The 12,440-nt window shown below is 52.5% G+C and overlaps 1 protein-coding gene across 9 annotated transcripts in view; it reads left to right on the forward strand.

The window, feature by feature from the left end:
* The window catches only part of FGFR1 (fibroblast growth factor receptor 1), a 48,024-nt gene that overhangs the window by 27,901 nt on the left and 7,683 nt on the right, over positions 1-12,440 (forward strand). For 3 of the 9 annotated variants that reach the window (XM_044225358.1, XM_044225361.1, XM_044225352.1), the window contains exons 3-8: positions 4,242-4,508; positions 5,894-5,983; positions 6,254-6,426; positions 8,727-8,850; positions 9,804-9,994; positions 11,952-12,096. In XM_044225358.1, the coding sequence (XP_044081293.1) occupies positions 4,242-4,508; positions 5,894-5,983; positions 6,254-6,426; positions 8,727-8,850; positions 9,804-9,994; positions 11,952-12,096 (990 nt within the window). The remainder of the gene's footprint in view (positions 1-4,241; positions 4,509-5,893; positions 5,984-6,253; positions 6,427-8,726; positions 8,851-9,803; positions 9,995-11,951; positions 12,097-12,440) is intronic. The other 6 variants (XM_044225359.1, XM_044225353.1, XM_044225354.1 and 3 more) reach the window with 3 other exon arrangements.

Consider the following 12,440-nt stretch of genomic DNA (forward strand, 5'->3'; position numbering starts at 1 on the left):
TCCACTCCTCTCTTGCTATCAGAAACCTAACAAGTGTAACCCTGGCCCATTGGTCTTGACCAAAGAAAGGCCAGCTCAGAGGAACTGGGGCCACAGATACAAGGGCCTTTCCCAGTGGGGACATAAATGGGGGATACTAGAAAGACCAAAAGGAGAATGGAGGGTAGGGACTGAGTTGTTAGAGGCTTTCGGTGAGCAAGGACATCCTTGCATCAGCCACCATAAATAGGACTCCCCCAGGTCAAGACTGTTATTCGGCAGCGATGCAGACAGGCAGGGCCCAGGAAACCAGCAATTGCTTGGTTACCTTTCCATCGCCTCCTAGAAGAAAGTGGCATTGCCCCTGCTTTGTAAATAGAGATGTTGACACACAATCAAGAGCACTCTTAGCCATGAAAAAAATAATCCAGGAGCTGTGGGCTGATTTTTGGTTCCTCTTAAAATTAGCTTTTCCCAGGGACGCCTGGGTGGCTCAGTTGGTTGGGCAGCTGCCTTCAGCTCGGGTCATGATCCCGGCGTCCTGGGATCGAGTCCCACATTGGGCTCCTTGCTTGGCGGGGAGCCTGCTTCTCCCTCTGCCTCTGCCTGCCTTTCTGTCTGCCTGTGCTCGCTCTCTCTCCCTCTCTCTCTCTCTCTCTCTCTCTGACAAATAAATAAATAAATAATAAAAATCTTTTAAAAAAAAAAATTAGCTTTTCCCAGGTGCTAAATTCAGTTGAAGATCTCATTGGGTGTTTTCTGTCTTTGGCATTGTTAGGCACTGTGGGAAAATGACAACAGGCACTTCTGCTCTGAGTTGGTTGCTGTTTCTTAGGAGAGGTAGACATGGGCACTTGGGACTGTTTAGGAAACAGTAGACCCAGATGTCCATCAGCTTATATACAGGTTCATAAAACGTAGAACATCCATACAGTGGAATATTAGTTGGCCATGGAAAGGAGTGAAGTAGTGAGACGTGCCACAACATGGTAGAACCTTGAAAGCATTATGCTAAATGAAAGAAGACGCTTGCAAAAGATCATCAGTGTGTGATTCCATTGATGCGAAATACCCAGGCCAGGCAGATGTCTTAGGAACAAAGCAGCAGTGGCTGGCTGTGGGTGGGGGGTTTCTTTTGGGGGGGTGATTAGAAAATGTTCTACAGTTAGATTGTGGTGATGGTTGCATAACTATGACTATACTTTTAAAAAAAATTGAACTTGCGTGCTCTAAATGGGTGACTTTTATAGTATGTGAATATATCTCAACAAAGAGGTTTTTAAAAGAAACGATACAAGATAGTATGTAATCGAGTGTGAATTTGTGTGGTTTGTGCAGAAACTGTGTTACAGTTAGGGTAGCAACACTGGGGCCCACAGCAGGCTTCCTGCCGGCTTTGATGGTGCACTTTGAGCCGCGTTGGGCAGGGTGGAGTGGGGGAAGGACTAGAGCATCCCAGAGCTGAAGGTCTTGAACCAAAGTCAGTTTTGTTGTGAGGAGAGAGTGCATTTGGTCTGGAGAACAGCCAGCCTTGAAGTGGAAGGTAGGGAGAAGAAGGAGGGAGAAGAAGGCTCTGTGGGGGAGAAGAGCCTTGAATGCCGAGCAGGGGCTTTGATTTTATGGTGCAGGATCTTGATCAGGAGAATAAAGGGGCAGAGCACACCAAGGCTTAGAGCCTCCGAGGGAGTTGGAACTCCAGTGGCAGGGAAAAGAAAGCTGGTCCTTGAGACTTTTCATACATCCCCTTAAGCTGTGTTGGGGATCCAAACTAGAATCAGCCAGAGCTGGTCTCAGCCAGGCCAGTGTCCCTTTGCTGCTTTCTCTCAGAAAAGTGCCCATGTTGTCCTTACCACCTCTTTGTCCCCTGGGCCTGCCAAAAGAGGCTGTGATGCCAGAGGCTAAGAATTTGAGTTTACTGAGTTGACTATTTGACCAACGGCTTGTACAGATTAGGAGCTGCAAAATATTTAATCAGTGAGGTCATTGGAGGGAGTGGAGATTTGATCAATAGGAGTGTCTCCTGTTTTCCTTAAGGGTCAACTCTGAACTGCTTTTTTTCTCCCTTCTTTTGGCAAAACCACAAACCGTTAAAAATGGAAAGAATAACTTTTTTTCAAGACCCACAAAAGCTTATTTTTAATCACTTATGTGGTCTGCTCACCTTTGTGGTGTTCCTCTTGACCTGATTCACAAAAATATAAATGACTGTTAGCCTAGTGGCTTCCAAACCCTTTTGAAGCAGCGCCCCCACTTTTGATGACTCACATATACCCAGTATTTAAGACAGCCCTTGGGTTGAAGAGGGTCAGGGCCTACTGCCTTGGCCCCTCTGAGGAAAGCAACTGTTAGTCCCTGGTGCTGGCTGACGCCGGAGAGGTTCATTTCCTTCATTTGTAAGGTTTCTGGCAAAAACCTGGATAAACTCCAGAGTTGGTTACAGTGAGAATTGGAGAAGGAGAAAAGAAGGTTTAGGAAGGAAGAGGAGGAGACAGTGCCTGTGTCCTTTTATGCATTGTTCACAAGCATTTATTAGGCAACTCTTTGAGTGCCAGGCACTGTACTGGGTGTCATCCCCATCCTGGGGACTTTCCTTCGGTGTGCAGTGCAGTGGGAGGGCATCTGACCCAGACTGGGAGCTAGAAGAGGCTTTGAGGCAGAATCCCCAGCCAGGCAGAGACCTGGAGGGCAGCTGAGAGCTGGCAGGACGTGGGCCTTCAAGGGCCCTGGGGTGCGGGGATGGGAGAAAGTGTGTGTTTCAGGGGCTCCTACTTGGGGGACCTGCAAGGAGTCCTGGCGGAGCCCGCTGATGGTTAACTGGGGCGTGGGGGGCTGAGAATGAAAGAAGGCTCCCAGGAGACGTAAGTCAGGTGGTGGATAGGAGCCAAAACAAGTGCACTTTTTTTTTTTTTTTAAGATTTTATTTATTTATCTGACAGAGATCACAAGTAGGCAGAGAGAGAGGAGGAAGCAGGCTTCCTGCTGAGCAGAGAGCCCGATTCAGGGCTCCATCCCAGGACTCTGGGATCATGACTGGAGCGGAAGTCAGAGGCTTGAACCCACTGAGCCACCCAGGCGCCCCCAGGTGCACTTTTTTTGTGGTCAGAGGGCTTCAGTGGGCAGGGATGTGGGGAGGGTGCGCCCCTGGGCATCCTGAATGGAAATAGAAGCCGCATTTTCCCCTGGGTAGTAAAGAGAGGGTGCCCAGGAGCTGGGTGGGGGTGTAACAGTGCGGGACAGTGGCCTCCAGGGCGTTCCTGGCCTCAGGCCTTCTTTGTCAGTGCCCATTGCCCAGTTGCTGGTCGTGAGAGGGATGGATGGGTGACCGGGTCGCATCAGATCTGTGAGCCGTGGAGCACCCGGGATTCAGGGCAGGAGAGGTGAGGGGGAGCGAATGTGTGTGACAGTGTGTTGGGGGCAGGGAAGGCGGGGGCGTGAGGGGGGAGCCCGGCCGTGGGACGAGGAGAAAGGAGCTTTGTGTGCAAGGGCTGCTGTAGCCAGAGCAAGTGTGGGCTTGGTGGCAGCTGCAGGCGTCCGCTCCTAATAGACTCAAAAGCTCTGAATCCTCTGGCCTGACACCTGTTAGCCAGAGGTTCCCCTGAGCTGACCTCTCCTTGGGCCGGCTCTTCCACTTTCGCGTCTTACACATCGGACTCACTGAGGGCCCAGACCCCTCCCTGCCAGATCATTGGACCCGAGAGCCCCTGTTGACAAATTACCTTCTCTCTCCTTTAGGTGGGGGCTGCTGGATTTTTGAGGGACTGGGTTTGCTCAGCTGTTAATAGGGAAAGCGCTGAGGCGGGCCTAGCCCAAAGGGATGGGGTGTTCTCCTGGGAAGTGACCACTCTTGTCAAAGAACCGAGTGTGCAGGCAGGGGCATTCTGGACACAAAGAAGCCCTGGTGTGGGGAGGTTGCGGGGGGTGGGGGACGGACTGGCCTTCCTCCCCTTCCCACCCCCCTTGAATGGAGGGAAATGAAAGTCAACTGCTTAATGCTGCTGTGGCTGCTTCCTGGCTTTGCCTCTTTTCTTCTTTTGCCCTTTGTGGGGAGTCGGGTAGAGAAGAAGAGGTGGGGTTCCAGGGGCCAGCTGTCCCCCACTGACCCCTACCCCCGTTCCCCCCTCCAAGCTCTGTAGCCCCCAGGATGTCGCAGCTCCGTGCGGCTCGCCTAGCCTAACTCCCTTTGTCTCTCTCCCTCTTTCCTCTCCCCCTCTTCCTGCCCCATCCTCGGTTCCTCTTCCCGGCCCCCCCGTGGGTGGCTGCAGCCCAGCCCTGGGGAGCCCCCGTGGAAGTGGAGTCCTTCCTGGTCCACCCTGGTGACCCGCTGCAGCTTCGCTGTCGGCTGCGGGACGATGTCCAGAGCATCAACTGGCTGCGGGACGGGGTGCAGCTGGTGGAAAGCAACCGTACCCGCATCACGGGGGAGGAGGTGGAGGTGCGGGACTCCGTGCCTGCCGACTCCGGCCTCTACGCTTGTGTGACCAGCAGCCCCTCAGGCAGTGACACCACCTACTTCTCCGTCAATGTCTCAGGTTGGTAGCAAAACCTGCCCTCCCCCTCTCCCCAGATCCATCCCTCCCATCCTCTCTGCTGGTTTCAGGGGGAGGCGAACCTCCGCCCCTTCAAGATCTGCCCCCACTCTGCTTCGGAAACTGCTGCCCACTAACACTGCTCCCTGCCCGCCGCGTGGCTTAGCTCTAAGGGGTGACCAGCTGGTGTAGGCCTCAGGTCATCGATCTGGCCTTCCAGGATCCGCCTTAGAAGTGACTGCTGATACACTTGGGTCAATAAGACACTGATTTTTTCCACCATCGCTTGCCCAGATCTCCAGGTGCTACCTGGGACTCGGCCAGCTTCCATTCTGTCATTCCCTTGCCATTTGGACTTGGTACTTGGCTCAGGGGTTAGAGCCCCGGACTGTGTGGTGAGGTGGGTCCCTACTGTGATGGGAAGGGATCCAGGTGCATCACCATGCTCCCAGGCTTCATGGAATACATCTGTCCTCCAGCTTCTGGAGCTGTATTAAGGGCAGCCACGGAACCCCAGAGCTCTGTGACTTTGGGAATCTGCCACTTCTAGAACACGACTTTTATACAACTCTAGGGTTAAACAAAGAAGAGCTTGAATTTTCTTTACACCATGTGTGCAAATCCAGGGTGAGGGCTGGGCATCACCTCTCCTCCAGGCATCATTTAGAACCTGCCCCCAGTTGAAGGAGTTGCCTCCTTTATTTCCGTCCAGACCCCCAAAAGCATTAGGAGGGACTGGAAAAAGATCTGGCATGAACGCTATTTGGCCACCACATGTGTGTCAAGCCTTTTAAAAGGAGTGGATCCTTGCGGAGAAGTGTTGGCAGCTGCGGACTGTGGTGGGCTCCCTCTCTGCTTTGGTTATGAAGGACATCCCCAAACGTTAGCACATGTGTGGTGGAAAAATCCCAATTAGAAATTATTTGGGCCGTGGCTGTAGAAATGGCTTCTGGCCGTGGCGTGCCTAGACCTTTTTCGGGTTTCTCAAGGAGACACATAGTTTCTCTGGCTGCTCGTCCTGAGACCCAGCACATGTGGGTGGTGCTGAGTTTCGAGAACCTCTGAATGCAGGGTGGGATGGAATTCGAGAGGACCGGCTGCCCCTGATGGAACTGGCAAGTCTCGAGACTTCTGGACAGAGGGGCACTGTGCTGGGATGGGGAAGGTGGGGGACAGGCATAGAGCTTGCAGTTCTATGACGTTTCCATCCTGCAGAGCGACTGTCACTGAGGGCAGGATGGGACTGGCGTCCAGTATGGGGACAGGCACCTGCAGTCGTCTGTAACCGGACTGGTCTTTATGTCCATGGCCGGCTGTTGATATGGATGGAAACCTAGTGAGCCCTTTTCCTTCGAAGGGACCTCAGTGCCCCCTTCTGCTTCCCGTAGATGCTCTCCCCTCCTCGGAGGATGACGACGATGATGATGACTCCTCTTCAGAGGAGAAAGAGACAGATAACACCAAACCAAACCGTATGCGTGAGACACTGTTTCCTACCTTACTGCCCTTTGGGCCGGGCGTTGGGTTTGAGTGGGAATGGTGAGGCTTGGATGATTGTTGGGAGAATGGGAGGAGAGGACACATGGGGTCATGATGCTTAGCCCTGGGGTCCCTGGGATGCCCTGGTTAGAGCAGGCACTGTTCACAAGTGTTGGGCAGGTAGGCAGGACACCTCCGGGTCCTGACCAAGGCTCCTGCTCCTGAGCCTGACTGGCCCCTGCCTGTCTCTCTTGGCTTCTCCTGGGCAGCCGTGGCTCCATACTGGACATCCCCAGAAAAGATGGAAAAGAAATTGCATGCGGTGCCGGCTGCCAAGACTGTGAAGTTCAAATGCCCTTCCAGTGGGACTCCCAACCCCACACTGCGCTGGTTGAAAAATGGTAAAGAATTCAAACCTGACCACAGGATTGGAGGCTACAAGGTACGTGTGTATATATGAAAGTTGGTGTTACGAGGAACAGGAGAAGCTACTTGGAAAATCCCTATTATATGTCATTAATTGTTTAATGATTTCTAACTATAAAAGCAGGGCACTTTAGAAAAATTTCAGGTACAAGAAACTGCAAATGAAGCTTTAAAATCTTTTCAGTCTTGGAGCACCTGGGTGGCTCAGTGTTAACCGTCCAACTCTGCTCAGCTCATGATCTCAGAGTCGTGAGATCAAGCCCCTCATCGGGCTCCACACTAGGCGTGGAGCCTGCTTGAGATTCTCTCTCCCTCTGCCCTGCCCCCACCTTGTGTGCTTGCTCTCACAAAACAAAAACCTTTTCAGTCTTTTTTTCTATGTATATGGTTTTTATATAATCACACTGTGTACATAATTTCTTGTCGCTTGTTAACATTATAACATGAGTCTTTCACCATGTGGTTGAGAGATAATTTTTCATGGCTGCATAGTATTTCATTATTAAAATGTCTCATAACAACCTGTTTTGTGGTATTTGTCATTTTCTGGTTTTTCACTAATATAAATCATATTATGATAAATATCTTTGTACATAAATCTTCATGTTTTTAAAGATTGCTTAGGAGTGAAGTTACTAGACCAAGTATAAGAATTTTTTTTAAGCCCTTCATGCATATTTTGCATCATCTTTTTCTCCTCCAGTAATTAGGTAATTTTACTCATTCATTTATTTCTTTTTACATGAACATTTCCTGAACACATGTCTTTCCAGAAAGTGTACTGGGCAGTAGAGTTCCAAGTACATCAGGAAGATTTGATATTTTATTTATTGTGATATTTGCTTTAATGGAGGATGATGTAATGAGCAGGAATGTGATTTTATTTTTTAATTTTATTTTATTATGGTAACAATTACTTTCCCAAAAGAAAAAATTAGTTCAATGGGAATGGCAAGTTCCCCATACCTGAGCCAACAACTTTGATGAAAAAAGTGCCTCACTCTTCTCTTATGTATTGTTCTGCTTGTTAGCAGACTTCAGATTTTCATGTATTAATCAGCGATTTTTAATTTTTTTTTTAAAGATTTTATGTATTTATTTGACAGAGAAATCACAAGTAGATGGAGAGGCAGGCAGAGAGAGAGAGGGAAGCAGGCTCCCTGCTGAGCAGAGAGCCCGATGCAGGACTTGATCCCAGGACCCTGAGATCATGACCTGAGCCGAAGGCAGCGGCTTAACCCACTGAGCCACCCAGGCGCCCTAATCAGCGATTTTTGTTTCCTGCTGTGTGAATGGTCTGTCTGCATCCTTTGCCCATCTACGTCTCTAGGAAGAACTTCTTCCTCCTTAATCACTTCTTTAGACTCTGATCATCCTTCTGTCCCATCTCACCTCGCTGCTTTTTTGCCATTAATCTTGTACAAGGAAAGCAGATTGGCTCAGTTGGTGGTGTGTGATTCCTGATCCCAGGGTTGTAAGTTCGAGCCCCATGTTGGGTGTAGAAATTGCTTTATTTTATTTTTTTTTTTTAAGATTTTATTTATTTATTTGACAGAGATGAGATCACAAGTAGGCAGAGAGGAAGGGAAGCAGCCTCCCTGCTGAGCAGAGAATCCAGTGTGGGGTTGGATCCCAGGCTCCTGGCATCATCCCCTGAGCCGAAGCAGAGGCTTTAACCCACTGAGCCACCCAGGCACCCTGGGATTGCTTTTAAAAACAAACAAACAAACAAACAAAAAAACTTTAAAAGAAAAGGAAAGCAGAGATCAGAAAAAATAGGGAAACATTTTAAAGTAATTTATGCAACACTTGCTATGTGCAAGGCAGTGTTCCTGACCACAGAGAATTTCTAGTCTATCAGGAGGGCATGCATCCTTGAACACTTGTCACAAAAAATGGGCTGTGATCAGGGGCCCAGAGGGATAGTGAGAACCATTCTGACCCAAGGTTGGGCAGGAGGAGAGGGTTCTTGGAAGAAGAGGGCAGAGGCATACTGGGCTGAACTCTGGGAGGGGCAGAGTGGGAAGAGCCTGGGGCACTTGGGAGAAGGCGGGAAGCACGTAGGTCAGAGGGCAGGTGGCCCTGGCTGTTTCAGGCGGATGTCCAGAGTTCCTTACACCCGCCTGCCCATGCCCCTGATGGGTTCTTTCAGTACACGTGGACCGGGGGCGGGGTAGAAGGGCGGTCTCTGCCCTGTCCTGGCCCACATGCCGCAGGGGGCCCCAGGCTGGGACTGGAGGGTAAGTGCCACCGGGCGCTTCTGCCTCCGTTCTCCTCCAGACCCGCAGTGGAGCGCTCTGGCATGTCTCCCCTCAGGTCCGTTACGCCACCTGGAGCATCATAATGGACTCCGTGGTGCCTTCGGATAAGGGCAACTACACGTGCATCGTGGAGAATGAATATGGCAGCATTAACCACACCTACCAGCTCGACGTCGTGGGTAAGAAGGCCGCGGCGACAGGGTGAGAGGAGCTGCGAGGAAACAGAGCAGGGCTTGGAGAGAATGGCCGGAGTGTCCAGGCTGGCACAGACATCGGTCAGCGCTGTCACCAGAAGCCGGTTTTGTGCCTGGTTTGTGCATTTAGTTGAGGCTTGGATGCTTCTCTGGCTCCTGAAAAGTGAAAGGTGTTGTGGCTGGTGTCCCGTGAGGAGTGACCAGAGTGGGGGGGTCACACGGCATTCCGGTGGCTGCTGCTTCGGGGACAGTCTGCTGGGAGGTGGGGGCTTGGGCCCTGGCAGTTCTCACAGGCCCTGCGAGGTCGGCGTGATGCTTCCTGCTCCACAGAAGAGCAGACGGAGGCTCCGTAGTGCCGGACCCCAGCCCCATGCCGACCGTGGGGCGTCGCAGGAAACTCGAGGAGGCCCAGCAGGGCTCTCGGTGGTCCGCTGTGGCAGACCCTCATTCTCTAGAGCTCTTACAGTAAAGAGCTGCCCCACCAGCATTCTCTCTTGGCTTTGAGGATGTGGCATGAAGAGAAGCTTCTGGTCCAGCCGGAAAGGACCAGAGATTCAGCACTGCTGGTGAACTCTGAGTGCTGCTAGTGTGCTGTTCTTGGGCCACACTTGCAGGAGCAAGTCTAAACTCCTCTCTGTGGTTTTTGTTAGGGAGGACTGGGGGTGTGACCAAAGTGATAGGGTCTCCATTTAAGGCAGGAGAGACTTCTGGTGCCTGTGAAAATGGATGCATGGCCGTGCGGAGGAAGACCTTCTTCCTCTCCCAGCTCAGAGTTATGGGGCTAAGGCTTGGCAGAGACTGGGAACGCTCTGCTCACTGGAAAAGCCAAGGGGAGCTCACTTCTCTTTGGCGGTCTTGAGGACGCCCTCTGTCAGCATCCCAGCTAGAAGCGGGCCAAGGCAGGGCCTCATGAGTCTCTCCTGTGTCTTCCTCCACAGAACGGTCCCCTCACCGGCCCATCCTGCAGGCAGGGTTGCCTGCCAACAAGACGGTGGCCCTGGGCAGCAATGTGGAGTTCATGTGTAAGGTGTACAGTGACCCACAGCCCCATATCCAGTGGCTAAAGCACATCGAGGTGAATGGGAGTAAGATTGGTCCAGACAACCTGCCTTATGTCCAGATCTTGAAGGTAATCTAGGCCCCGGTCCCTGTGGGCTGGGTGCTGGGAAGGAGACCTGTATCTCCCTGGTCCCCAGTGGCTATGGTCAGTCTTAGTACCAGTGACTGGGATGCATCACTTACCCTTCAGGCACATGCTCCGTTTTAAATAGGGACCTAGCCACATTCCCCAGAGCTAGTGACAGGTCACCGAGAGTGGCCTGTAGTGGGAACTGAGGGATGGGGAGGCCACTGCTGGTTTCTGGGGAGCCATGAGAGTGACTTTGCTCAGGCTTTTGGCTCAGCTATTTTCAGGGAAGGCATTTGGATTCCTGATCTTCCATTGCCCAGGACCAAAGCCTTTCCAGCAAGCGTTTCCCAGCTTCCACCCTATCTCCCAAGTCACATCCTGTCTGGCGAGTGAGTGAACGATAAGGGCACGACTCTTAAGTAGTGTTGGACAAGCAAGGGCTGCAGGTAGATTGTAAACAGCATCAGGAGTAATGGCCTTCTCTTCCTTTTCCTCTCACTCCCAGACTGTCATTGTCCCCGAATGCTCCTCTAATCCAGGGAAGGTAATTGCCTAATTCCCCCAGTGGATCTCGCAACAAGACGTAACCGGGGGCTGGCTAACTCTGGTCCTAGCGTTAGACCTCCTCCTCCCCTGGCTTGGCCCTCTCAGAGTTTTACGGCCATCCCTTCTCTTCACTACTGGTGCTGAAACCGCTATGTCAGAGAACAAGGCCGTGGCCTTGGCCCTTGGCTTTTGGCTGCCTTCAGAGTCCCTGCCCTAGACCCGGACAAGCGGGCCTGACACAGATACAACCTGTGACTAGGGGCAGCCATTTTCTTTTTAAGTTTATTTTTTCAGTCAGATGCTTTGGGCCTTCGAAGTCCCGTTTTGTCCTACTGAGAAGGGAAAGATGGTAAATCTCACTACCGTCTTCCTTGCCTCAGCTCCCTGGGCCTGCCTTAACCTTACATGGGAGCGAAGTCTGGCCACGTCTCAGTGTGTGTCCCACTGACTGGCTTGTCGTTGGTTTGTTCTAGCATTCGGGGATTAATAGCTCGGATGCGGAGGTGCTGACCCTGTTCAATGTGACAGAGGCCCAGAGCGGGGAGTATGTGTGTAAGGTTTCCAATTATATTGGTGAAGCTAGCCAGTCTGCGTGGCTCACTGTCACCAGACCTGTGGCAAAAGGTAATGGGGAGCTGGATGGGGCCCTGTGCTGGGAGTGTGGTTCAGGCCCCATGCTGCTGGGGCAGATGGGGAAGCCAGCACCCGACTCTCCTGTCACCCTGCTGTACTTCTAGAGCCCAGAGCCATGGAAAAATACCCGGCCTGGGAGGCTGCTTTGGTTCGGTCCTATGTTGGTGTCTGTTCCCTCTGTGCCTTATGTGTGCTCCTCAACTGTGTGTGCATTTGTGGCTTGGGTCTGGCCGCGTGAACAGCAGTGCAGATGGAGGTTTGAGTGGTGGAGAAGAGAAGGGGCCGGGCGTCCCCTTGCAAACCAACAGGGTGTACATGTGTTTGCGCGCGCACGCGTGTGTGTGTGTGTATGTGTGCGCGCGCGCACGCGTGACCGCAGCACCCATCCATCCCTCCTGTGTGTGCCTTCTGACTTTCTCTACCTGAAACCAAACAGCCCCCGCCACCGGGCCCCATTTCTCCATGCTGCCCGCCGCCCGCCCGCATGCTTGGACGGGCCAGGGGCTGCCAGCATCTGGTGAAGGGTCGTAACCAGCCAGCGGCGTCTCAAGTCTGCAGAGCCCCTCCCTCAGGGTCTCACTGTCTTCCTCTAACAGGTCTCGCTGCCTGGTGGTTTTTGTTTGTTCCTTGTTGCAAAGGAGACGCTGGGGAGCATTTCTTCCTCCGGTCCCCCCCCCCCCCCGCCGCCTTCTCTTCCTCCCTCCCTCCCTTTCTCTGTGTGTCTCTGAGAGGTCTCATGTCCTGTGCTTGTCCATTTTGCTTCCGTTGTCTCTTCTAGACTGCTGGAGTTAATACCACCGACAAAGAGATGGAAGTGCTCCACTTAAGGAATGTCTCCTTTGAGGACGCGGGGGAGTATACGTGCTTGGCGGGTAACTCTATCGGACTGTCCCATCACTCTGCATGGTTGACCGTTCTGGAAGGTATACACTGTACTTCTCCTCTCGATGTCCTGCCCTCGCCACGGGCACGGGGGGAGCATGCATTGTGGGCTGGGGGAGACACAGAGCCGGGAGAGGTAGAGGGGTGGGCTCCTGGGGCCAGCAGGTGGCCCTGGCGATTTGTCTGAAAGCTTGAGGGTCGAATCCCCTCGGCTCTCCCAGGAGCTGTCCTCATTTTGCAGGAACACGGAGGCCTCCCACCTGCATACCCGCATCTGGCTCTCCCCCTTGGCCAATGCAATGCATGCGTGGAATCTGGAGCTAACCTGCAGCCGGGCTCTCATGCAGGGCAGGCTCCTTCCCTCCTTGGGCCCAGCAGCCTTCCC

This window comes from Neovison vison, chromosome 11, assembly GCF_020171115.1.
Source record: "Neovison vison isolate M4711 chromosome 11, ASM_NN_V1, whole genome shotgun sequence".
Classification (NCBI taxonomy): Eukaryota; Metazoa; Chordata; class Mammalia; order Carnivora; family Mustelidae; genus Neogale; species Neogale vison.